Source organism: Halichondria panicea, chromosome 8, assembly GCF_963675165.1.
Source record: "Halichondria panicea chromosome 8, odHalPani1.1, whole genome shotgun sequence".
NCBI classification, from domain to species: domain Eukaryota; kingdom Metazoa; phylum Porifera; class Demospongiae; order Suberitida; family Halichondriidae; genus Halichondria; species Halichondria panicea.
Genome location: NC_087384.1, coordinates 1,834,837 through 1,862,490, shown reverse-complemented (window position 1 = coordinate 1,862,490; position 27,654 = coordinate 1,834,837). Strand labels below are relative to the sequence as shown.

Genomic DNA, 27,654 nt, shown 5'->3' with positions numbered 1-27,654 from the left:
GAACTGCTTTTAATTTCCCGAATTAAATTAATGTAAATTCCTCGAAAAATTCACGCTGCTACATACTGTATAATTATATACGTTATTATGTTGTGAGATGAGACTATTAACCTTCATAATGCAAATTAAATCTTGCATATGCACACTAAATTATCCGTACTATGCTCAATTGAGGGTTTTTTGTATGCGAATTAAAATTCAATTATTAATTACACAAGATAATACTGTACAATAATTATATAGAAAACTTGAGTGTTTTACGGTCATAATTCATAAATCATTAATTGTACCACTGAGGGAAACCCAATTAATGAGGCCACAGAAAAACAATAATTATAGGATTTGTAGCATAATTATGGGATATCAAACTATTTTCTTAATTTTGTCTACACACACAATGTACAAACAATTAACGTACACGACAATAACCATGCACACATTAGTGATAAAGCTGATCTGATGGTTCTGTTCTGACATCTGTACAGTTCATTTAGTGCTGTATTACACGCACCTCCTCACAGCTCCTGTGCATGGAGGCAATAAAGAGTGAGTTAGTGTGTGGCTAATCATACAAATCAATACAGCGAGCTATATGTATCAATGACTGGTAGGCATATTTGTGCTGAACCCCCTTACGTACTCTAGAAGCAGGGTGTCATACAGGTGAGGGAAAAGTGAATGTACCCCCCTCCCTAAAAATGCGCATTCAGTTACAGGAGAAAAATTATGAATGACTGAGTATGCATGGAAAATAAATTTATAATTAACACCTCAGACTATCTAATTAACAAAAAAGTTTACCGCAGGCAAGAGTATAATATAACAGAGTATCAACGTAGGTATACTGTGTACCAGATGTATACAGAGAGTAACGTGACTTCCTGTATTATTTTGTCACAAACTTGGAATTTGTACACTGACCAATCTAAGTGCGGGTGATGTAAAATTAGATTACATCACCCACACTAGGATTGATCAATGCAAATTTCAAGCCATCTGATACACAGTATGCTTACGTTCAATACTCTCTCTCTCTCTCTCTTATATACTTCTGCTGCAGGACATGTTCCCCCCCCCCCTTAACCCTACTTCAATATCCTGTATAATACCCTGTTAGTGTAGTAGGCACACACAAACAGTCACAGTGAGCGGTAAGACTATGGGCATGACAACCAATATGGTTTGATGGCTACCGCTAATAATAGTTAAAGGCTAATTAATATGCATCAATTAAGAGGCAAACAAAAACACTCACCGTTATGCACTGACAGACTTTAGCAGCAATCTCCTCTTTCTTTAGCTTCACCAACATCTCCAGAAGGGCCCTGAATGTCGCTTGTGAGGGCTTCCTTCTTTTCCAGATGGTCAAACACTCAATCATAGCTAGGTGGTTACTTTCATTTTTTTTCAATTGAACATCACTTTGTTCGCCCGGGGATAACTCCATTAGATAAATATAAAAACCTACATTGTCAAAATAGCCCGCCAATAATGGTATGTCTTTCTGTTGGATTTCACTGTTGACTTGGGCAGTCGTGAGCTTATGTTTGTCCATCAGCCTTTGAAGAGTTGTTGGTTGAGCAGATGATCCTACAGCCGGTATGGAATGAAAGGTAACATACTCATACATATACAGAGTGACCCTGGCCGGGTCTTAAATTTGCTCTCTTAAATTAATTAGTGGGTGGGGCTCATGCGCATTAGAAAAACTAATTAGAAGAGAGAACTATGTACGTATAAGCGTTCTTGTGCCACGAAGAATTGACCAATTAACTTTCCTACGTGAACTGCTACCTTAACTCAGTGAAACTGTCTCAAGAATAATTATGAAGCTTTTTCTATATTTTATAAGTGGTGAAAGTCATTGTCAGACTGAAATATTTATCTATCTGCATACCAGCTTCAAAATTAAATGTTAATAAAAAATCCATGAAAGTCAATTAATTTAGGCTGGCCTATAACCACGTATAGTACTGAGTATAATTATATTTGGCAAAGGAGGCAATATTAGCGATTTATAATTACAGGGGAATGCATGCATGGTGATAACACATTATTGATCATCAGGATCACGTATGATTGTACAAATCGAAGTACTGACTATTGGCGATTATTTATGCTGGCGACCCTCACCTAGTTGATTCACCAAATCCCCAAAGTTAATTCATCCCGTTAATACAAAACACAATAAACATGTGCTATGTACAATAATAATCATGATATAAAAGACGCACCTTGTGGATATGATGAACATACACGTTTTGCACTGGACGGCTCCTCAGACGAAGAAGGTCTCTTCTGACCAGCTGCTCCAGAGTTTTCTCCTAAAGCAGCAATGCGAAAATATGGTAGTAGTCAGAAGCACTGAAGCAGATAAGGGCTGGCACATTGTATGTATTGAACTTACCTTTGTAAAGAGCTCTGTAGACAGTGAGGACCACTTTCCCAGCCTCCTTCACCTCACACTGGTAGTAGTCCAGATCCTCCTCACTCACACTCTGAAAAGTCAGATTGTTGGGCTTGCAGTGATGAGTTGTTGGAGGCTGTGTGTCGTCAATTCCCACTTTGCTCCAATTGAAAGAGAATCTCTCCAGAGATTTTCCCTTCATGAACCGGAGAACTCCCAAGCTAGCACTCTGACCAATAGAAGCGATCTGCATGAATGTGAAATATGAAACACAACAACATTAAAATATAAATAACCTACCTTACCCAACCAAACTTGTTGGTATTTCGTTGGAGTAATCGGCTTACTATCACAAAGAAATTGTACCCATATCTCTTTCGTGAGAACACACAATTTATCTCGGCTTGACTTGTGACCAGGGCAAGGACATTGGAAGGCAATTTGAGGAACCAAATGTGGGTAAAGGCTTTTGAGCGTGTAGAGCATCACTGAGAGAACATAGGTACAAAGGTCATGGAGAGACATGCGACCAGGATGGCGAACAACTCGAATTTCGTAGCATTGATCGTGTGCTAGTAGAGTTAGCCTATTTGATTTGGCGACTCGAAAAGATACACAATTTCGCTTGACACCATCTTCTACTAACTCCCACGTCAAACCAAGGATTCCATGAGGGCCTCGAGAAACTAGTCGAGTGATCAGACCACAAAAAGCTCCTGTTGGAACGTAACCACAGCTGAATGTGATGAGCAATGGCTCTGGGTTGTTGGCATCTTGTGGAGGTGGGTTGGTCAGCTCGTCTTTAGAAGCACACTCCAAAATAGCCGGCATTAAATAGGTGATTCGAGATTTGCTTGGATCATTTACATCTTTGTGAACAATTTCAGAGAGAAGGTTAAGATGTTGAAGAAGTGAAATAAGAACCTTGGCTGGGATAAGTTCGTTGTTTTCCAACTTTTTGCTAACTTGTGCAGTTTTGCAATACATTTCGATGGCTTCAGCTGAATATTGCCCCTTTTTAATAAACTCTTCTCGCTCATACTCAATGACATGACCTTCAGAATGAAGTACACGCAAAGAAGGAACAACCAGCTGACTGATGCTATCGAAGATTACTTGAGGAGAGCAGATCACACGATTCTTGAGCCACTTTTCCTTATCATTTGAAACGCTTGTGTAATGCATGACAGTTCCAATGCAGTCGTGAAGATACCACAGACAAAATTTCGTTTCAGTTTCATCCATTTCAAGCTTCTTCCCTAACTCTAGACAATCTTCAATAGTGGCAATCTTGTATTCCCTTCGGAGAATGAGTCCAAATAAAAGCCATTTTGGTCTAATCGGTAACGAAGTGTTCTTAAAATGTGTTTGAAAGATTTCACTTAACAATTTACGAAGAGGGGCTATGTCCGAGAGCTCAGTTCCAGTGTAGTTGTCCACGGTAAACAGTGAACTACATGTAGTAGTTCCAGGACGAATTATTATTTTAGAAAACTTGCGTACAATGTCCTTTAAATCTTGGCTTTTTTCCTCGATCTCCTCTTTTGGATTTTCTAGCTTATCTTTGTGAGTGCCTATCAACGCAGCCAATGGACTAACTTGTACGAATGATTCAAGCTTCTCGTTAAGCCCAACAACTTTATCGGTCTTCAATGATGAGGTCACTTGAGGGTTACTACGTATGCTACTGATGGAAGAAAGGATTTGAGACACTGTGTCTTTGACTGTGTGTATAGCGTCATAAGGAGTGATGGTTGTGTCATCGCGACTGAAAGGGATTTTGTACGGCTTGTTTAGCTCTTTGCTCAAGTCTAAGAAGATGAGATACATGGCTGGACCAGTGCTCAAGGCTGGGAGCATTTCTAAAAAACCTGGCTGACCACCAATATCATTAATATTCAAAAATGTCCCCAAAGCATTGAAAAGGTTAGAATATTCTCCACTTTTGATCAAATTTTGGAATCGGCTGACAACATCAATAATTCTGCAAGCCTTTGTTTCGTCATCCAAAGTCTCAACTTCATCAACTCGTGAAATACTGTTCTCTATGGATATTTGCGTGTGATCATGAGGTTGAATTGTTCTGGCAGGTTTGGGGTTTTCTTCACTTAGTTGCTCACTGAGGGGTGTGTCCAGCGGTTCCTCAGATGCGAGTTGGTTTCCATAAAAATAGTTGAACAACATTTTTGCTTCACCGTCAATGGTATCGGAAGATAGCCATTCTGCTGTGTCGTCACCAACAAAAGCAAATGCTTGAATACAGTTAGCGAGTAATGTACTTTGAATGTTCGATTTGTTTCCTGCTGAATGAATATTCTCAAATATTTTTAGCAGACGGTTTAAAGTAGTTGTCTTTCCTACAAATGGTGGGCCAACAAGAAAAAGTTTCAAGTAGCGAAGGTCGATGGTGTCTGCAGCTGTCATTAGATCCTTGAGTATCTTGAGATATCGCTGCTGTTCTTCGGCAACTGTGAAATTGTGTATGTATAATTATATGCAGCAGTGAATGCTCAGGCAAGACATGATCGAGCTATAAACCAGATCATGTAGCATAATAATTTTATATCCCATTGCTAGCCAAGTGCAATATGCATCATAATGCACTGACCGCAAAATGCCCCTCCGGCATTAGACAGACAATTAAATTAAGCAGACAATTATTGTATCATGAGAAATAACAAGTATTAGTTACTAGTAGCCCAGAATCCAGCAATCTGATTGGTCAGTACAGGGTTTATATTAACCTATAAATTCTCATATAAACCTGTAATTTTCATGTTCACAACAACCGTTCATTATTTTGTGTTTTTCAAACATGTTTTTTGTAGATTGTATTATAAAAAACAATGAGAAGTAACTGTTCTGTTTTTGGTAATGACATAAAATTATACTATCAAAGTAAGTCCAGCCATGCAGGCACTACTGGAGTTTCTTTGCAACCATGCAGGTTTTAAAATTGTCCAAGGTTCATTTTGTGGAAGATTCTGTGTTCCTAGACCTAGTCCTCGTTGTGATGCATGTCAATTCTGCTTCACCATAGCACTAGAAGCGGCTCTTTTTGCTGGGGGCTTGAGCTGTTTTGCAGCAGTGTAGAGGCGAGCTTCTTTGGCTTGGTTGTGAAGCCGAGGATAGTGGAGGGCTGTTCGAGCAGCAGTATAAAATACACTGAGTAGTGGGGTGGGGCTGTTTCTTTGCAGCAGTAAGTAGGGTGGGGCTATTTCTTTGCAGCAGTAATGGGGGTGGGGCTGTTTTGCAGTGCTTTCAGCATTGGATTTTGTGTCAAGCCATTCGTCGGTCATGCCAATCTAATACGCTGCATATACTGGCATCTAGAAGAGAGAAGAGATGGAGCTGTGTCTATAGAGTTGTCTTTGTCATCTTTTTGTGCAGTTTATATTATGTTACTAAGACAGTGTTATGTTGCTATGCCCTCGGGATATAAACTAATTATAACACGTGCACTCGAGATGCATGGCATATATTGCACTCAGCCCTCAGGGCTTACGCCCTCGTGCTTCAGTGCAATATATTCCATACATCCCTTGTGCCCGTGTTATAACTATAACATATTGCATAGTCTTTTCAATATCACCTAGCCACATGCAAAAGTCTTAGTCACAAAATTTCTTTGCTTGTAATGTTGTAATGTGGTAAGTGCTACACGTGTGCACAAGCCGGGTTTAATTGAATGTCGGTTGGCGGTAATGTTTGTACAGAGCAAGCTGATGTTGATTCCACGTAGTCTCATTTGCTCCTTATATATATGTAACTTACTTTCTTTGAGCCTTGTCTTGAGATTACTTGTGTCCTCAATGTATCCTTTCTGAGCAAGTAATTGTTGAGCGTCTTGCAGAGTAATGCCTTGACCAGTAGCAATGATGTCATCAATGTTTACTTCTGTTCCCTCGATAAGCTTCTGTAGAGCATCAATCTCATCTCGTGTTAGAGGTGTGCATTCTGACACTTGAATATTAGCGGGTGTTTGTAGCTTGTCCAACAACTCTGTACAACAGTAATTTGATCAGTATATAACCCAGAACATCATGCAAAGAACATGCAGGAAAATGCAGTATAATTTTGTGTTTGTTTGCTTTATGTATAATTATATACATGTGAGGCTGCACATAGTATTGGCAAGCATATAGTCTTTATTGGGCATGTACATAATCTGTTTAATTTGTCCGCATATACATCACGGCTATACTGCATGTATATGTACCCTGAGGCTGCTGGTCGACTAGAGGGTACTGGTAGTCAGTGCTCTGACTTGGAGTAGCAGATGGTGCCCTAAGAGACTGATTCAGAAGATATTCGATGGTTTCAGTGTGACCCTGTTGTATTGCGTAGTCAAGTGGAGTCTTGCCTCTAGCATCAGTTACACCTGCACATGCATAAGGTAACTTCCTGAGTCAAGGTTTGATGTTTATGAATATTCCAATGTTAAATAACGTAAGCAATAATAATGAAGAATGTGCATTAACCCTTTCCTGCATGACCCTGACGTATATGTGAGGTATGCATGAGGTGGAACAAATACGCTTGCAGGGTTTCATCTAGTGGGGGGGGCTGGGGTGAACCTTCCCCCTAAATGATGTCATCACATTAGCTATGATGTGCAATATGTAACTAGATCTACTGTGATGCACTAGCATGTAATAAGGGGTGTGGTCAACAAATATGGAAGTGGCCAAACATTTTGCGGCGTGTGTAAACCCCCCCCCTAACTTTTAATCCTAGATGAAACCCTGGCTTGTATATGCACTACATGAACACTGACTGAGTCGATCATAATAGGCTATAAATTATAGTATACTCACTGGTGTCATAGTGGGCTCTCTCTACCAAGTACTCCACCACTTCTTTGTGACCATTATGGCATGCAGAGTGGAGGGGAGTCAGGCCAGTCTTGTTCCTTGCATCTGGAATGGATGAAAAATTAATTACTGAATGTGTCTCTTGTAACTCAATGTACTAACTCAAGAATACTTTATGGACGGGAATAACGCTGTGTATAAGGAGGCTACTAATTTGCCTCGCAAATTTAACAATCATTGCCTTGGCATGTATAATAAAAAGATTATTGTCAATATAGTTGTTATGATCGACAATGCATGAGTAAAAAAACTGTATTTCCTGATACAACGAGTGCATGGTGCAAGTTGCGCTGTGCTAATGCCTCTCGCCATTGTTTTGCTTTCGCTCATCTCGAAAGACATAATTTTAGTATGTATATATATACTGTGTTTTATGCCAGTTTCTAACTGATTTTTATGCTTCGATGCGTGGCGTAACCGTACGAGGGATACGGTAAAGCTGACTGTGTGTGTCCGTGTGTCGATCTGTGTCTGTTCCAGCTGTAAAACTGCTCAACGGTTGCAATGCGACGAAAACTAAGTACTGTATTTACTTGATTAAACACCCTCCTTGATTAAAAACGCCCATCTCGTTTAAACGCCCATGTATGGGCGTGGCACTGTGGGTGGAGCTGAATTAGCACGTGGAACCATAGATTGAGTAGAGAGGGATTGGAAACGATGTACCCTCGAAGTACCATCCGTGTTTCCCTGCGGTTTTAATCGAGGCTTATTCCAACGTGATGGGGTCTAAACATGAATAATTCATGAGAATTGTTTTTGCTGTCTGTAAAAAGTCCACGAGCAGTTTTGCTGCTAAACATCAACTTCATTAAATACTTGTGGCCATTTGGGACACAGCACACTACTTAGTGACACAACCTTAGCTATATCGTAGTAGCTAAACTGACACAAGCATGACAAATCGCTCTGTGTTAGACTATAGCTACTTCATGACAATCAAGATTGTATTTTCTTCGTTTCCAAGGGGGCATTTGTTTAAGTGTTAGAGGGGTCTTTGCGAGGCATGCATAGACTATGATTAGACTCAATAAGTTTCCCGGTAAACTTACCCGGGGTAGAAAGCGAAACACGGATTGTTTCTGAGCTCTACATATAGACTTCATTGTAAAACATCACGTGAACCACTTCCGTTGCCAATCCCCTTCTACTCTATCTATGGTGGAACCAGGTGCAAGCATGCATGGCAGCATAGAATATAGAAACTTTTTATGATGGCAGAGAGAGAGAGATACCAGCACAGAGGGAGAAACACCACTCCTATGACTTAAGCTGAGAGCTGTGGCAGCAGCAGCATAAATAACTGCTGTACAAGAGTTTCAGTGGCGTTTCAGTTTAGGAATATCAGTAGGAGGGTGCTCAGGTCGCGATTTTTTTGGGGTTCTGCCCACGCACCGGAAGCCACACCCATGTTTTACTGCGCATGACAGAGGACACACCCTAATTACAAAGAACAATCCCAGAACAGAGAAGATATCAACTCTACCATTGCCTAACTGTAATTATAGCTATATCAATATCTACTATACAGGTATGTCATGGTGTATGTGTATGTATATAGAAGAAATAGTCCAGTTAGTCAATCATTCTGTGTGATCGTAATGCTGTCTTCATTCTCTTCAGACCACTGAAAGACCTCTCTGCTGAGCAGCTATAGTGACAGGCAGAGTGCACAATAATTATACTATCACGAAGAAAATCTGTATTGAAACCATTGTTTAATTATTGTTTTGTTTTTGTCTTCTATACCTGGTATTTAGAGTGTGATCAAGTTTCTGCTGGTGATGTTGGCTGAATATATAGACACTGACAGTGAGAAAGAACAACCTTCTCTGATGCAGGCTCTTGACTTGTACTACAGTAGAGTCTCGTTAATCCGGTTACCCTTGGGACCATGCAGCTTGGCTAGTTGGACGTGGCCCGACCGTCTCCCTGACGGGAGGTCGGGTTGCAAGCCTATCTGGGATTTGTTCTAGCACCACTATAGTGGCGCCCTATCAGATTGCAGCATTTTTCACGTGCTTGGTTACACTTCCGTTTGCATCTAGTTACGAAACCGCATGCAGTATGCTGTGGTTTATCCACGTCATCATGTCGGTTAACACCCACTTAAGAAGAAGAATACTCATGGCAGTGTTACATAATGCTGCAGAACAATCCCAGATAGGCTTGCAACCCGACCTCCCGTCAGGAGACGGTCGAGCCACGCCCAACTACAGCTTGGCCGGAATAGCGAGGTGGCTGTATCTCAGGAAATAGCCACGGCTTAAAAACGACCTTACCTCGAATCTAATGAATACTTTTGCGGTTTTTGTCTCGAGGATAATGAAGGATAATGAATCATTCTGTTCTCTATTTAAGTGTAATCCAATTTTATTTGCTAAACCACACCCAAAATGTCATATTCGGCCGTAATATACGTATAAAATTACATTGAAAACCTTGTTTGGGACAGCCAGCACTGGCCGGTAAACGGAATAGCGAGTGGCCGTACTTCAGGGTGAGTTTTGTGCAGTAAACATAATTATAGCTAGCATTCCGTGCCAAGCCAAATGGCTGGTATATCGAGGTGGCCGTACTTCAGAGAGCCGGAATAGCGAGAGTCTCCTGTATTTTGTAGCATGCAGCTTTAATAAGTCACAGTACGCATGCCCAGGAAACTTATTATCTGAAGGTGTGGTCTGACTCTCCAATCAGTATAAAAATTCTTCTGCGAGCTCTAGCTAGCTCCGTAGTGCAAGCTCAGGCTCAGCTCCCAGCGAGTTGCAGTAATTAATGTTAAGCTTAGGTGGGTGCTTGAGCACCCTGAGCCCCTAGCTGGAATACGCCACTAAGTTTAGAGTATAGACTCAACAATAAACACCCGTTTCGAATAAGCGCCCATCTCGTTTAAACGCCCCCTCTACAGACTTCGATATGAAATAAACGCCCGGGCGTTTAATCAAGTAAATACGGTATATAGCTATAGGCTTCTATATAGCCATGTTCTCTTGGATTTCGATTTGTGGATTTGTAAACTATAGAGCTTCTGGATCATGAGGCTTATATGGCACCAGATGTGGAAACGCCCTAATTTTTTTTACTTTCCCTTTGCTAACCCGAACCCCTCCCTTCCACATTACATCCGGTGCCGTATATATGCCACTTGGTCTGAGCTTCTTTCTCAAGTTATGGCTTGTTTGACTCACATTGAAGGCTGGTGCAATCTCTTCACTCTTTTATAGCATTATAATCTGTTCGCACAAACTTTATATCTATTCAACTTATGAGTTAGCCTTGCACTAAAGCGCTAGCTGTTTGTTAGCTACAATAGTCAGAAAAGAGTTTTAATCTCGGTCTCCGAGAAACATAATAATGCTAACCTTGCTAACTACATGTGCAAACAATACATATATTCATTACTGACGCTCCTTGGAGGGTAAGCCGGACCATGACTGATGACTGTTAATTATAGGGTTAGGCATCCCCTCTAATTAATTAGAGGAATGCAACCTCGCTGGTTAAATAATAATTAGGCATTTCTAATAATTATATTGCTCCCTAATTAAGTATTTGGGGGTAAAGACGTGGCCTAGCCACCAGTCATAGCCTCGGCTCAGCCATCTTGTAATGACAGAGAAGATTATAGAAACCAAAGGAGGGTTGGGTGTGGGGCTTTACTCAGATAGCTGGTATATAGCAAAGGCAGAACACGAGGTAGTGAGCTGAGAGCACATGCTCATATAAGATGGGCGAGGTCTTTATGTAATGATAGTAGGCAGGGCAGCATGGGAGGTACATCGATTAACCTTGTTTAACATCATGCAAAGATGCATGCACATACACAGCCATACCAGCCTTGCAAACTCTGACCTCTTTGGAGATCCACCCCTATTTTTAATTATTCATTGACATGAAATGCAATAAACCTCTACATTGATTCTATCCTCTGGCTTCTATCCTTGAAGATCCATTCATCAAGCCATCAGATATAGACTTTCAGCTCCATTAAGATTAAGCTAGCTCATCTTCTATAATGCATGACTGCGTGGTTCAGTGTCAACAATAATTACATTATACAACAAACCAATTACCTTTTCTATACACTAATATTTTTTGAGCGAAAGCAAAACATGGCGAGAAGCATTAGTACAGCAGAGCTTGCAACACTCGTTAGGTGTAGTTTTTGTTGCAGAGTATAGAGATTGCACAAACCACGTGGAAGTGTAAATAATTAGAACATAACATAATCTAGAACATTCCATACTATACAAGATTCCATGCTAAGTGTCCATGTATTCTAACAGTTTTAGCCGGTTCACCATATAATTATGTCTCGGATGCGCATGCGCAGCGATGTTTGTGTGTGTGTATGCTGCATGAGCGTCAGTGTTACAGCTGTTCAAGAATCAATGAAGTGCAAGTAAGAGTTTCTATAGGCTTCTATATAGTCACATTTGCAATTTGTGGATTTGCAAAATAATGCTTCGTTCTCGAGTTACAGCTATAGGTTTGCTTATACTTGGAATGCACAGAGTGTAGCAACACTTCCATGGAATGTTGGTATGCTCTACTTTAGTAGTTAGCTCTGCACTAGAACGTTATAGCTATATAGTTTTGCAAGAGTGAGAAAAGAGCTACAAAGCTAACCTTGTCTTTACCTTTTTGTGTTCCTTTTCTAGCTCTCAATATGCAGACTAAAGGTGATAGGAGGCAGTAAGGAAGAAATGAAAGCCTGGTATGCAAAGTAGCGTGATCCACATACATTTTAAATTTATAAATGTGGGCGATTTGTAGCCCACAATCATGACGTAGGGTATAAGACACTGCTAGAAAATCTACCAAAATAACCTACCAAAGTAAGCTGTAAGGTCAGGAGAGAGACTAATGTAGCTTAGTGCAGAACCAGCTCTGATAGCAGATAGCTGATAATGATGACTATAGGCTATTATAGTCTAGCAGATCTATATATTATGCATTCAGCATGACACAGTAAAACTGAATACCGTATAGCGTGAAATTTTCGAGGCACTTATATTTCGTGGATTGGCCTCTAAAAGCCATTTCGTTGCACAATGTTCGTGGAATGACTGTTTACCGGAAACCACGCCTTTAAATATTTGCATGATAGCAGGTAATTCTAATTAACGAACAATTTTCGTGGACTTAATTTTCGTGTAGAATTCTAAGCCACGAAATCCGCGAAAATTAAGCCCCTCGAAAATTTCGCGCTATACGGTATACTCTAGATCAATAAACCTGAATAGTAAAATCTAGATATATAGATCTAGGTAAAACACTCAATCTAGAACTAGTAGACATAGCTATATAGCTAGCTTGTATAACACATTGAACTGCTTGCCAATTCTGAGTCTATAATGGCCATGTTTACAAAGTTATTAGTCATAGATCGAAGTTGGCAATCCAAATATCTCAATCTCACACTCAATTTCACCCTTCTAGCACCCCTTTCTAGCACCCTTCTATAGCACCCTTCTACCACCTTTCTACCGTCACGCGACTTTGCATCCCCTAGCTAGCTCCTTTTTACTTTTATTTTTTCTTTATTACGATTGTGACAAAGAACAGAGCCTGGGACTGAGGCTATACTGGAAAGCTTCATGCACTTAGCCAGCTGTGCATGCAGCCATTAATGGACTTTGAACTTTTGGCATCCTTTTTAGCAACAATCACGGTCGATCATTTCCCACTTTTTGCACCAATGAAAATTTAATAGCTATATAATTATAGCAGCTTCATGTTTGGTTCCTCCACCGAGGCATGAGCACCCACGGTGCTTTCATTATATCCGAGGCGCGTGAGCGGCCACAGGTATAGTAGTCCGGCCCGTTCGTTGGTTTGTTTGTGACACATGAGTCTGCTCACTTGGCTGCCATAATAATAAATAGTACTGCGTTTACAGCATGGATAGCCTCTACACAACAAGTTATTAGTTTAAAAATAGTGGCAGATTTTGATGCATGTTAATTGAAAGCTTCCTGAGCAAAAGATAAGAAGCTTGAACTTGCACATTGGCTAGCTCTACACGTGACCTTTATTCGAGGTAAGCTGAAGTGATCCTTTACCAGGGTTCTATAAGTATAAAAAGCTAGAACTGAACACTCCTCTGGTTTTTTTTATTATTAGCCGAGGGTTAGCACTTCAGTGCTCGATCTAGTTTGGTTATAAGTACTGCATGGTAATATTATCCAGGGAAATCGTTCATTAAAAGGCTCAAGAATATGCTACCCCTTTTTGTGCTAAAACGGGTTGAACTTTAAGGCTCAAAGTGGGCTTGAAGATTGTGGGGGTGGATCCTCACTACCTTAAGCTTTCCCACACTATGATGTATCCTGGTTTGTATCGGTTTGTTATTGTTCTGAATCTTATTATTACGGGGTTTATTTTTTCTGTATAATTTATAGTCAAAATAGCACTGTCAAAATATACACACATGAAACTCACTGGTGCTGGTGTCACAGTGGGCTCTCTCCACTAAGCACTCTACCACTTCAGAGTGACCATTCTGACTGGCTATATGCAGCATTGTCCATCCATCCTGTACAGAAACAACTCATATATGCGAGGTTTTGTTGACACAATAAGTTGACTGTTTCTTTGCACAATAATAATTATTACTAAAGCCGGTCAAATGAAAGCACCACGGGTGCTTATGCCTCGGTGGAGGTGTCAAAGCTAAAGCTACTAGCTATTATAACATACACAAATTATATCATGATGCAATTAAAATCCAAGAAAACGTGACTATAGAAGCCTATAGAAAAACTCTTATAATTATACTTGCACTTCATGATCCTTGAGCAGCTGTAGCACACACACACACACACACACACACACACACACACACACACACACACACACACACACACACACACACACACACACACACACACACACACACACACACACACACACACACACACACACACACACACACACACACACACACACACACACACACACACACACACACACACACACACACACACACACACACACACACACACACACACACACACACACACACACACACACACACACACACACACACACACACACACACACACACACACACACACACACACACACACACACACACACACACACACACACACACACACACACACACACACACACACACACACACACACACTACTATCTATTTATTTTGACTAATGCCTTGTGCTAATTCTAAGAACCAAAATTAGATTGTTTTGTGCTTGCCACCTATAGAAGAACCACATAGACCCATCCCCATTATCAGATTCTACCACCACAAAACCTGGCCCAGACAATACAGGCCTGTACCTTATAAATTAAGCCTCCCTCAAGGTCAGATTTAGTTGACACAAGCCATGCACAAGCTAAGTTAAAGTATTACAGCAGCCAATATCAAGTCTAAGATAAGTTCTATACTTTATGTCAGCATTACCTCCAATGTGAATATAACTTACAATCAGCATGGCCCCAAGTGAGTAGCTAACAATAATTATTGAGTATACTAGTCGTTCTGAATGCAACAGATGAATGGGGAGGGTTGGTGCACCGTTAAAGACTCTTTAACCCATCATTCTCGACTCTCAAGGTCGGGCATCTGATTGCTTTTTTTCTACCAGTATGGTTTTGTGCTGTTTGTTCTTTTGTTTCCTTTTTTTTTTTTTTTTTTTTTCTATAGTCCCTTAACTATTACTGAAGAGCTTCCCAAAATAATGTAGACACACTGTGATAGACTATATGCAAAATAACCTAGATACAGATCGGATTGCATTTATAACTTTGAGCTGTTTCTAAGTTTTAGGCTGAGTCAGTAATTATGTGTCGGAAAGCCCGATCCCACCCCCTATACTTCTGTATATACCATTCTCAAACACACACACACACACACACACACACACACCACACACACACCACACACACACACACACACACACCACACACACACACACACACACACACACACACACACACACACACACACTATACCGTATACCTCACTTGCGTATGCGCACCGAGGCATAACAAACATTCTTGCTTGTCCATAATAGACATATACACATATTTTAACACCACATATACAGTTGTGCAATAACTCACGTATATATATACGTAGAATAAGATTATAAGCACTCTGAGTAATATAATATATAGGTAAGGATTTGTGTTTTAAAAGCAAACATCATGCCGGTCCATGATTAGACAGACATACATATATATACGCAGGAAAAAAATCCCACTAGGTAAGGGCTACTTCACGCTCGCCCACCACACGCTCGCCCCACCACATGGGAAAAGTATATACTCTCAAGTTCACTCATTGACAGAGATGAGAGCACACATGCACACACTAAGGATGGACTCAGTAGTCTATAACACCATAGATGATATACAGTATACTGACGTGGATATGAGACGGCCTAGTATTCGGAGGGTCTGTGCACGGGAAGTGTCATCATTACACGCAAGTGTACGTCATAAACCCTGTAACTGTCTTGTTATGCCTCGGTGTGCATGCGCAAGCAAGGTATACGGTAGTGTGTCTGTCTGTGTGTAGACTGCTACAGCTGCTCAAGAATCAATGAAGTGCAAGTAAGAAAAGCCTATAGAAACTCTTACTTCTGGTAACGTTTTCTTGGATCTTTATTTGTGGATTTGCAAAATAATGCTTCGTTCTCGAGTTATGCCTAATTGGAATGCCATTGCAGCCTTTTCAAAAGAGTGCGTAGCGAAACTTGTCCATGGAGTGTTCCTACTCTACTTATTATAGTTAGTTCTGCACTAGAACGCTATAGCTATGGGTATAGCTGAAGAGAGCTACAAGGCTCTGCTGCTACTAGCAGCCATTTGGCATCCATCGTTTTTAACAACAATCATGGCCCACTCGTTGAGTTTCTCTGTTCTTCTGTTCTGCATACGCAGCAAAATTATTTTTATTTTTATATTTACAGCAAAAAATGTCATCATGAAAATAATAACGTGTGACAGTGTATAAAAGTTATTGCTATAATAGCTAGTAGCTGTAGTATTGACACCTCTACCGAGGCATTAGCACCAGCGGTGCTTTCATGGCAACATATAATGCACCTATCAATGTGTCGCCCCACTACCCCCCCCCCCCCTCAAAAGGGATCAGGCTAACATGAGGGATTTAACCATACCCTACATGTATAGGTCAAATTCCCCCTGGTGGGAGAGGATTGTTTGTTCAAATCCCCCAATTCTGTTTTCGAGCCCTAAGCAGTTGCACACAGTCTTTACTACACAAGGCCATGTCATATTCCCGGGCCAACATTTCAAGTCAAATTAGAGTCAAATTCCCCCGTGTATCCCGGGGGGGGAGGGGGGGTATAGTGCATGGGGAAACATATTGAGAAAGAAGCTTTATTTTGCTAATCCACGAATCAAAATCCAAAAGAATGTGGCTAGAAACCTATAGAAGCTGTTAGTTTTTGTCGCATTGTAACCGTTGAGCAGTTACAGCTGGAACACACACACACACACACACACACACACACACACACACACACACACACACACACACACACACACACACACACACACACACACACACACACACACACACACACACACACACACACACACACACACACACACACACACACACACACACACACACACACACACACACACACACACACACACACACACACACACACACACACACACACACACACACCATGCAGCTCACAGACCACGTTTTATATTACAATGCATCTATAAGGTCACGACCACATGCACCATGCAGTAACACGCACATCATAGATCATGAGAACATGGTGAGGAGGAAATATTTTACATGATATGATTTGTGTAATGACATCATTGTAATAATTATACTGATAAGATATCTCAATCCCCAAGATTCTTGGGGCAATTGACGCATGCGCATACTAGGCCTTCTTTCTCAATTGAGAGCGGCCTGGAATCAAGAATTATCTTATAATGAATCTTAGGTCACCACCAGTAACATGCACATCACAGATCACCAGGACATGGTGAGAAGGAAACTCTATGACTAGCTAATCTCTGAGATGTGTACAGTTAGATACACTCACCTTATCTTGAATATCAATATTGGCTCCAGCATTGATTAGAAGTTCCACACACTTCAGGTGACCATTGTAACTGGCTACCCAGAGAGGGGACTGACCCAACTGTACATGTAGTACATGATCAGTATATTATAAAGCAAGTGTTTGCCAAAACACATAACGTAATGGATGCAATTACAGTACCACTAAAATCTTGGACTCTACGCAAATTTTGAGGTGAACATATCTGTTGCAGTAATCGACGCTTATAAGAATGCCAAGGTAATTAGCAAAGTACCGTATAGTGGGTATATTTTGAGGGTATAAATGTTCGCAGTTTTCGCGAATTGAGTCTGTACCGCGAAAATGTATATCTTATTGAATAGTAGGCGTGTTCAGTATTATTGACCACACCTATCGACAATAAGAGGAATAAAAAAGGAATCAAGAGACAAGGACACCGGTATAGCCCAGATTGTTTTGTACTGGGCCTGTACAGCAAACGTTCTGCTAGAGGTGGAGAACATAGTGCCTCACCGATTCATACAGGCTAGGCCCGGATTCGAGGCTAACGGTATGGAAGTACAGCTGCATGTTGATATGCGCATGCGCCAAAAGGCTGGAATTAACTCAGATCACGAAATTAAAATCCGCGAAATCCTTTGTAGAGGTCAATCCGCGAAAATTTATACCCTCGAAATATACCCGCTATACGGTAATTGGCCTACGTATATAATCTCATTCGCAAAAATAGCAAAAATTATTACTCGCGAAAATATGTCACCTTAAGGTATATCTATGAGAACCAAACCACATAAGTGCCACCATCATTATTTTAAAAGCAAGCTCGTGTTGATCCCAATGTTTTGGGTTCTAAAAGATGAGCCACTCAAAAGTATTCATATAATTTTTGTGCTGAAATCAACTACCGTAACTGACCTTGTTTTGAGTGTTGACAGTAGCCTTGCCTGCTAAGAGGACCCTCACCACCTCATCATGTCCATTCTGACAGGCTATGTGGAGAGCAGTCCAGTTGTTCTGTATTAGAGTGAATATATACATTATTATATACAAGGAGCTTGCACGGTTTGAGCAAATAAACTTCACGTACTAGTTAATGCACCGTTGCAAGTATACCAGAAGTAATAATTAGTGGGCGTTCGGAAATTCCAGGCTCTTAAATGAATAGGACTATTCTTAGTGTAGTAGGTAGTTTATGCAGACGTTTCCTCCCGGAGGGACATTTAGGCTAATAACATAGAACACAACGAATATTCTTGCTGATCCATAAGATATAATATCAGCACAGATTTTATCTAGCACGTAAGTAATTGTCTTTCAAAAACCATATACAGTTGCCCAATTATAATAATTCATCTACATGTACATATAAAAGTGAATGAATCCTAGCAAGGGAGGCTACTATTTGAGTGCGGCCTTTATCGAGCATATACGGTACATGTAATATTCTTACTGATCCATTTAAGAGACAATACCAGCACAGATTTTATCTAGCACGTACGTAATTGCCTTTCAAAAACCATATACAGTTGCGCAATTAACCTACATGTACATAGAAAAGTGAATGATGGGTAAAGATCACGATTCTTAAAAGCAAATAACATGCGCAGGTCCAGGACACAGAAACAAAATGGTACAGAATTAATGCTTATGATGAGAATACAATACTAACAGCGGTATGAGCAATTAAACACACCCTACTATTGTCTTTTTCAAAAACCACATACAGATGGGCAATAAATGTCTCACATAGAGCGCACTTTGAATGACAACCAGGACATGACAGAGGAAACTCTATGACTAGCTAATCTCTGAGATGTGTACAGCTAGATACACTCACCTCATCTTGTATATCAACATTGGCTCCACCATTGATTAGAAGTTCCACACACTTCAGGTGACCATTGAAACTGGCTAACCAGAGAGGGGACTGACCCGACTGTACATGTAGTACATGATCAGTAGTATGTTACACCATAGATATATGTGTAGAACAATAAGAGGGATTAGAAACGAAAATGTTTACGTGAAACACTCCGCGTTATAGGGTGTGGCTAATCAATGAAATCAATTACTGTAACTGACCTTGCTCTGAGTGTTGACTGTAGCCTTGGCTGCTAAGAGGACCCTCACCACCTCATCATGTCCATTGCCACTGGCTACGTGGAGAGCTGTCACGTTGTCCTGTATTAGAGTGAATATATACATTATTATATACAAGGAGCTTGCACGGTTTGAGCAAACACTTTACGTACTAGTTAATGCACAGTTGCAAGTATACCGGAAGTAATAATTCGTGGGCGTTTGAGTATTCTTAGTGTGTTATTAGTTCTTAGGCAGTTTATGCAGACATTTCTTCGTGGAGGAAGCCACTCATTTGGCCAAAAGTGAGAGTTTGCACAAAACCTATAGTCTTATACAGCTGACATTTCTATTTGTTATAGGCTAATAACATAGAACACAACGCTCCCTCTAGAGGAAATGTCTGCATAAGCCCTACTACAACAAGAATTAGGGAACGTTTAGGCAACAGTTTTAGGATAAGTAGCTATAAACTGAATTTTTACACACAAAACATATTAAAAAACGTGGGCGTGGCTGCGTAATAGCTGATTCAGAGGCCGCTCTTGTATAAAGGTCTCAACCAAGTAGTAACCTCCCTACAGTCGGCCCATTTTCAGTGCAATAGAAGCCGCTCTCAAATTGTAACCTCAGCGAACTTTGAGGCTGCATGGTAACCATGATTCTAAGGTAGCAGCTAGCTAGGTAGCAGCTTGATAGTACTTTTGAAAGACTTTCTCATGGCAGAGTTCGAGTTTGTGCTAAAAAGAACTTTTCATGACAATAAAAGTTGTTGAATTATAAAAGAAGAGAGGGCATGCAACTCACTATCTAGTACACGTAACAAGCAGAATTCAAATGTGGGTGGTTGAATACCGTGTAGCGCGAAATTTTCGGCTTAATTAATTTTCGTAGATTTCGTGGGTTAGAAATCCTACACGAAAATTAAGTCCTTGTTCTTTAATTAGAATTATCTGTTATAACGTGCAAAGATTTAAAAGCATGGCTTCCGATATAAGCAGTCATTCCGCAAACATTGTGCAACAAAATATGCTTTTAGAGACCACTAAAAATACAAGTGCCTCGAAAATTATGTGTAGAACAATAATATATTTATATATTTTTTATTTGTTATAGTAGTCCGCGTTATAGGGTGTGGCTAAAACTACAAAGGATTATACAGCATGCTCATTACTTGTCCTGACTGCCATACAATCTGCTGATAAAAAGTAATAGAATTTAGCTCTAAAAGGTCGACAATAAAATACTATACAAGAAGGAATAGCCCTTACTATGAAGTCATGGGAGGTCAAGGCCCGTGGTGTGTCTAAAAGTATACTAAGCCAGTTTGAAGGATAAACATTTCTGAACAGTACAGCTTATCCATAGCGTGACCATTCTATATAGCATTTAGATACAGTAGAACCTCGCTAATCCAGACCCCTTTAATCCAAAACCTCGCAAATCCAGACAAAATGGCAAACTGAAAAAGAGGAGGGGCTATCAGTAGAATAGAGTACTGCGCATATGCGCAATGTAAATTGCTTAGCTGAATAAGACAATGGCCACTGCAAAGAAAACAAAGAGAGAGCTCACAAGACTCACTGTATTGGAGAGAAAGTTGAGATAAAGACTATTCTAGCTAGCAGCTTCCCTTCTGGCCACAGTAATATCATAATACATGTACAAAAGTGTCTTCGTTAATGATTTCATAATCAATTAATGACATCTGTTAATCCGGAAATTTCATGTATTCGGATGGGGTCTGGTCCCGCTCTATTCGGATTGGCGAGGTTCTACTGTACATAATAACCAATGTCCTTCACTGTTTTGGCTTCACAGCAGGGAGAGAAAAGTTGACATGGAGTAATTCAAGAGTAAAAACAACGGACTTAGAGCTTGTCAGTGATGTAAACTTAATTACTTCTCTAGAGTACTTGAGTGATTGCTAGTAGATAGTGGCTAAATACAGCCTCATGCACGGTAAACCACGAAACAGTGCAAGGTTACAGCTGCCAATAGCTAGCGTTCTACTGCAGAGCTAACTGCGCGATCGCTAAATTATAACCGCGGAGTGTTTCAACCGCTTATAAGGCAATTGCCTTACAGTTATTGGCCTACTAACCCTAACCTACGTACGCGCATGCATTTGATGAATATCTGCATGCTTTATTAATTACTCCATAGATGGAGCTGTAAAATACAGATACAACGTATATCGACCTGCTTACCGTATTACTAGAATATTTTGCGGGCCTTTGCGAATGAGCAGAAATGTTGATCCTTTGCGATCTAACTATTGCGTTCTGGCAAGGATCATGTGTATTTATTTAGGTATTGCAGATTTTATTGTTCCGAATCATCACAGAGGCCCGGGGACTTTTTGCTCATTCAACCCAACCCTACTATTAGCCCATGCACTGTGCTAATGATCTATCATTATGTGGCCAAAACGAAAGTGTATACCGTAGATCTATAAACTACACTAATTGTTGTGAGGATTGAGCTAGCTATACATATACTATTCGCCATGCTAGAGTTTCTAAAACAATCGTCCAGTCATACAGTTTCCTCTTCGCCATGTCCTGGTGATCTGTAATGTGCACAAAACTAGTTTACTTAAACTAATGTATAGAACAAATTCCTCAGATTCTGGGGAACTTGTGCATTTGCACTATACCAAGCCCAGTTGTCGACATAGCGTTAATTTAGAGAGACTGAGGCTAATTTATTCATTACCCAAGATTGTGTAGATTATGTAGTGTTGTTAATGAGGTTCATCATGGCATGTGACGTCATGCGTCAATGTGTTTGGCTAGCTAGCTGCTGAAACTATTATACAATATCTTTAGCAACAAAAGCGGCTGGCTTAAAAACAAGGTTTTTTGCTGTTTAGGCCCTCAATAGATAGAGTATGTAAAACACAGAGGCCAAAAACCAAACCGTAGACCTACATATCTATACAAAAAACAAACAACGCAAGTGTGGATTGGTCTGAATGTTTTGGTTCTAAAAGGTGCGCCACTATATCATATAATTTTTGGCTCTGAAATCAATTACTGTAACTGACCTTGCTCTGAGTGTTGACTGGAGCCTTGGCTGCTAGGAGGACTCTCACCACCTCATCATGTCCATTCTGACAGGCTACGTGGAGAGCAGTCCGGTTGTCCTGTATTAGAGTGAATACATACATTATTATATACAAGGAGCATTCACAGCATGTTTGGGGTGAGCATGCGTGGTTTGAGCAAACACTTCACGTACTAGTTAATGCACAGTTGCAAGTATACCGGAAGTAATAATTAGTGGGCGTTCGGAAATTCTAGGCTCTTAAACAAATAGGACTATTCTTGTATTCTTAGTGTGTTATTAGTTCTTAGGTAGTTTATGCAGACATTTCTTTGTGGAGGGAGCAACTCATTTGGCCAAAAGTGAGAGTTTGCACAAAACCTATAGTCTTATACAGCTGACATTTCTATTTGTTATAGGCTAATAACATAGAACACAACGCTCCCTCTAGAGGAAATGTCTGCATAAGCCCTACTATAACAAGAATTAGGGAACGTTTAGGCAACAGTTTTAGGATAAGTAGGCTGCCACGTGCAGAAATGCTAGAGTCAAAGTTCACTGAGGCTACTATTTAAGAGCGGCTACTAAATGTTTCATTTTGCTAGCAAGGGAGGCTACTATTTGAGTGCGGCCTCTGATCGAGCATATACGGTACATGTAATATTCTTACTGATCCATTTAAGAGACAATACCAGCACAGATTTTATCTAGGACGTACGTAATTGCCTTTCAAAAACCATATACAGTTGCGCAATTAACCTACATGTACATAGAAAAGTGAATGATGGGTAAAGATCCCGATTCTTAAAAACAAATAACATGCGCAGGTCCAGGACACAGAAACAAAATGGTACAGAATTAAATACTAACAGGGGTATGAGCAATTAAACACACCCTACTATTGTCTTTTTCAAAAACCACATACAGATGGGCAATAAATGTCTCACATAGAGCGCACTTTGAATGACAACCAGGACATGACAGAGGAAACTCTATGACTAGCTAATCTCTGAGATGTGCACAGTTAGATACACTCACCTCTGCTTGCATATCAACATTGGCTCCAGCATTGATTAGAAGTTCCACACACTTCAGGTGACCATTGAAACTGGCTGACAAGAGAGGGAACTGACCCGACTGTACATGTAGTACATGATCAGTAGTATGTTACACCATAGATATATGTGTAGAACAATAAGAGGGATTAGAAACAAAAATGTTTACGTGAAACACTCCGCGTTATAGGGTGTGGCTAAAACTACAAAGGATTATATTTATAGCCAGCATGCTCATTACCCGTCTTGACTGCCATACAATGTGCTGTATACATAGAAATTGTGAAATTTATGTTAATTATCTAACTATTGCGTTCTGGCAAGGATCATGTGTATTTATTTAGGTATTGCAGATTTTATTGTTCCGAATCATCACAGAGGCCCGGGGACTTTTTGCTCATTCAACCCAACCCTACTATTAGCCCATGCACTGTGCTAATGATCTATCATTATGTGGCCAAAACGAAAGTGTATACTGTAGATCTATAAACTACACTAATTGTTGTGAGGATTGAGCTAGCTATACATATACTATTCGCCATGCTAGAGTTTCTAAAACAATCGTCCAGTCACACAGTTTCCTCTTCGCCATGTCCTGGTGATCTGTAATGTGCACAAACTAGTTTACTTACAAACTAATGTATAGAACAAATTCCTCAGATTCTGGGGAACTTGTGCATTTGCACTATCACTTTGACAATAGATACCAAGCCCAGTTGTCGACATAGCGTTAATTTAGAGAGACTGAGGCTAATTTATTCATTACCCAAGATTGTGTAGATTATGTAGTGTTGTTAATGAGGTTCATCATTGCATGTGACGTCATGCGTCAATGTGTTTGGCTAGCTAGCTGCTGAAACTATTATACAATATCTTTAGCAACAAAAGCGGCTGGCTTAAAAACAAGGTTTTTTGCTGTTTAGGCCCTCAATAGATAGAGTATGTAAAACACAGAGGCCAAAAACCAAACCGTAGACCTACATATCTATACAAAAAACAAACAACGCAAGTGTGGATTGGTCTGAATGTTTTGGTTCTAAAAGGTGCGCCACTATATCATATAATTTTTGGCACTGAAATCAATTACTGTAACTGACCTTGCTCTGAGTGTTGACTGTAGCCTTGGCTGCTAAGAGGACTCTCACCACCTCATCATGTCCATTCTGACAGGCTATGTGGAGAGCAGTCCAGTTGTCCTGTATTAGAGTGAATATATACATTATTATATACAAGGAGCTTGCACGGTTTGAGCAAATACACTTCACGTACTAGTTAATGCACCGTTGCAAGTATACCGGAAGTAATAATTAGTGGGCGTTCGGAAATTCCAGGCTCTTAAATGAATAGGACTATTCTTAGTGTAGTAGGTAGTTTATGCAGATATTTCCTCCCAGAGGGACATTTAGGCTAATAACATAGAACACAACGAATATTCTTGCTGATCCATAAGATATAATACCAGCACAGATTTTATCTAGCACGTACGTAATTGCCTTTCAAAAACCATATACAGTTGCGCAATTAACCTACATGTACATATAAAAGTGAATGATGGGTAAAGATCACGATTCTTAAAAGCAAATAACATGCGCAGGTCCAGGACACAGAAACAATACTAACAGGGGTATGAGCAATTAAACACACCCTACTATTGTCTTTTTCAAAAACCACATACAGATGCGCAATAAATGTCTCACATAGATCGCACTTTGAATGACAACCAGGACATGACAGAGGAAACTCTATGACTAGCTAATCTCTGAGATATGTACAGTTAGATACACTCACCTCTTCTTGCATATCAACATTGGCTCCAGCATTGATTAGAAGTTCCACACACTTTAGGTGACCATTGCAACTGGCTACCCAGAGAGGGGACCGACCCGACTGTACATGTAGTACATGATCAGTAGTATGTTATACCATAGATATAATTATGTGTAGAACAATAAGAGGTATTAGAAACGAAAATGTTTACGTGAAACACTCCGCGTTATAGGGTGTGGCTAATCAATGAAATCAATTACTGTAACTGACCTTGCTCTGAGTGTTGACTGTAGCCTTGGCTGCTAAGAGGACTCTCACCACCTCATCATGTCCATTGCTACTGGCTACGCGGAGAGCAGTCCGGTTGTCCTGTATTAGAATGAATATATACATTATTATATACAAGGAGCATGCACAGCATGTTTGGGGTGAGCTTGCACGGTTTGAGCAAACACTTTACGTACTAGTTAATGCACAGTTGCAAGTATACCGGAAGTAATAATTCGTGGGCGTTTGAGTATTCTTAGTGTGTTATTAGTTCTTAGGTAGTTTATGCAGACATTTCTTCGTGGAGGAAGCCACTCATTTGGCCAAAAGTGAGAGTTTGCACAAAACCTATAGTCTTATACAGCTGACATTTCTATTTGTTATAGGCTAATAACATAGAACACAACGCTCCCTCTAGAGGAAATGTCTGCATAAGCCCTACTATAACAAGAATTAGGGAACGTTTAGGCAACAGTTTTAGGATAAGTAGCTATAAACTGAATTTTTACACACAAAACATATTAAAAAACGTGGGCGTGGCTGCGTAATAGCTGATTCAGAGGCCGCTCTTGTATAAAGGCCTCAACCAAGTAGTAACCTCCCTACAGCCGGCCCATTTTCAGTGCAATAGAAGCCGCTCTCAAATTGTAACCTCAGCGAACTTTGAGGCTGCATGGCAACCATGATTCTAAGGTAGCAGCTAGCTAGGTAGCAGCTTGATAGAAAGACTTTCTCATGGCAGAGTTCGAGTTTGTGCTAAAAAGAACTTTTCATGACAATGAATTATAAAAGAAGAGAGGGCATGCAACTCACTATCTAGTACACGTAGCTAGCAGAATACCGTATAGTGCGAAATTTTCGAGGGGCTTAATTTTCGCGGATTTCGTGGGTTAGCAATCCTATACGAAAATAAAGTCCTTGTTCTTTAATTAGAATTATCTGTTATAACGTGCAAAGATTTAAAAGCGTGGCTTCCAATATAAGCAGTCATTCCGCAAACATTGTGCAACGAAATATGCTTTTAGAGGCCAATCCACTAAAAATATAAGGCTGGGGCTAATAAACGCCTCTCTTGAGAAACATTTAGTAGCCGCGGGCTTTGATCAAGCATATATATGCATAGTAATTAAAGGTCCCAGTCCTTAGACTCGCAAGCCAGCACACGAAAGGAGACTGGAAACTCCGTCAAACCCCGTGTAGAGACTCGTGTAGAGACTCGTGTAACGTTTGCCACAATGTTTGTGGCAACTCAAGTGGCTAGACCGTACCGCATCACCGCATGCGGTTACCACAAGATTGATAGTGACCTTGAATGCATGCACCACCATAATTATTATAACCATATATAGGCATTAGCATGCAAGTTTTTTTTGTAGTGTACATGTAGTCTATAGCCAGCTAAGCATCACGTGCAGTAGACTGACGTTAAGAAAGCCACAGCCACTTAGAATCTTATCTGATATGCTGTCCCTCACAATATTTTACACTGAGTTTGACCAGTCTACTGTTTGCCGTGTAACAAACAGACGGCTCGCGAGTCTATCCTATAATAAACCTGTCATTTAGAGCATCATGTGATACTACTACACCACACATGCATTGAACCTCACCTCATCTGCCTGGTTTGGATCTGCCCCTCCTTCTAATGCCAACTGAACCACACCCACATCACCCGTCTTGCAAGCTTCCATTAATAATGACTGGAAAGATATTAAGATATCGTTTAATACTGTACAAAAACTGGCCAACTGAATGGAATCAGGAATACATTGACATGTAATACAAGTCACTCACCATCTCTGGATTTAGATCTAACTTTCAGAGTGACTTATAATTATACTGCATCCTCAGTCGAGTCACGATCACTCACTGGTACGTAGCTGCGCTGGTCTCTAGCTAGCTCTACAGATGATCTCAGTCATGAAAATCATCCCATTTGGTCTGGGGGCGTATCATCTCAGGTGATGTTACCTCCATTTGGCATGCGCAAGAGCTTTTTATGGTGATCGAGCATGCTACATAGCCTCGGTTCCAGGCCGATAAATTAATCGGCCTTTGAATCGAGGCTAGCACCTACGTATAAT

The 27,654-nt window shown here is 40.4% G+C and overlaps 2 protein-coding genes across 9 annotated transcripts in view; one reads left to right on the top strand and one right to left on the bottom strand.

Moving 5' to 3' along the window:
- LOC135339652 (serine/threonine-protein phosphatase 6 regulatory ankyrin repeat subunit B-like) overlaps window positions 1-27,654 on the top strand; it is a gene marked incomplete in the record, with an annotated part of 1,209,744 nt that overhangs the window by 452,778 nt on the left and 729,312 nt on the right.
- Window positions 323-27,536, bottom strand: LOC135339643 (uncharacterized). 8 transcript variants are annotated; one of them, XM_064535831.1, is made up of 20 exons: window positions 27,365-27,536; window positions 27,181-27,270; window positions 25,574-25,672; window positions 25,325-25,423; window positions 24,634-24,732; window positions 23,520-23,618; window positions 22,483-22,581; window positions 19,437-19,535; window positions 19,192-19,290; window positions 18,270-18,368; window positions 17,355-17,453; window positions 13,726-13,819; window positions 7,225-7,326; window positions 6,627-6,788; window positions 6,182-6,409; window positions 2,708-4,875; window positions 2,408-2,654; window positions 2,235-2,324; window positions 1,256-1,590; window positions 323-524 (listed from the first exon to the last, which is right to left on the bottom strand). In XM_064535831.1, the coding sequence occupies exons 1-20, from the start codon at window positions 27,365-27,367 to the stop codon at window positions 516-518; spliced, it is 4,419 nt and encodes a 1,472-aa protein (XP_064391901.1). In that variant the 5' UTR covers window positions 27,368-27,536; the 3' UTR covers window positions 323-515. The 8 variants fall into 8 exon arrangements, with proteins under 8 accessions (XP_064391901.1, XP_064391902.1, XP_064391903.1 ...); XM_064535832.1 differs by having other exon boundaries at window positions 13,732-13,819; window positions 27,365-27,535; XM_064535833.1 differs by lacking the exon at window positions 22,483-22,581 and having other exon boundaries at window positions 324-524; window positions 27,365-27,535.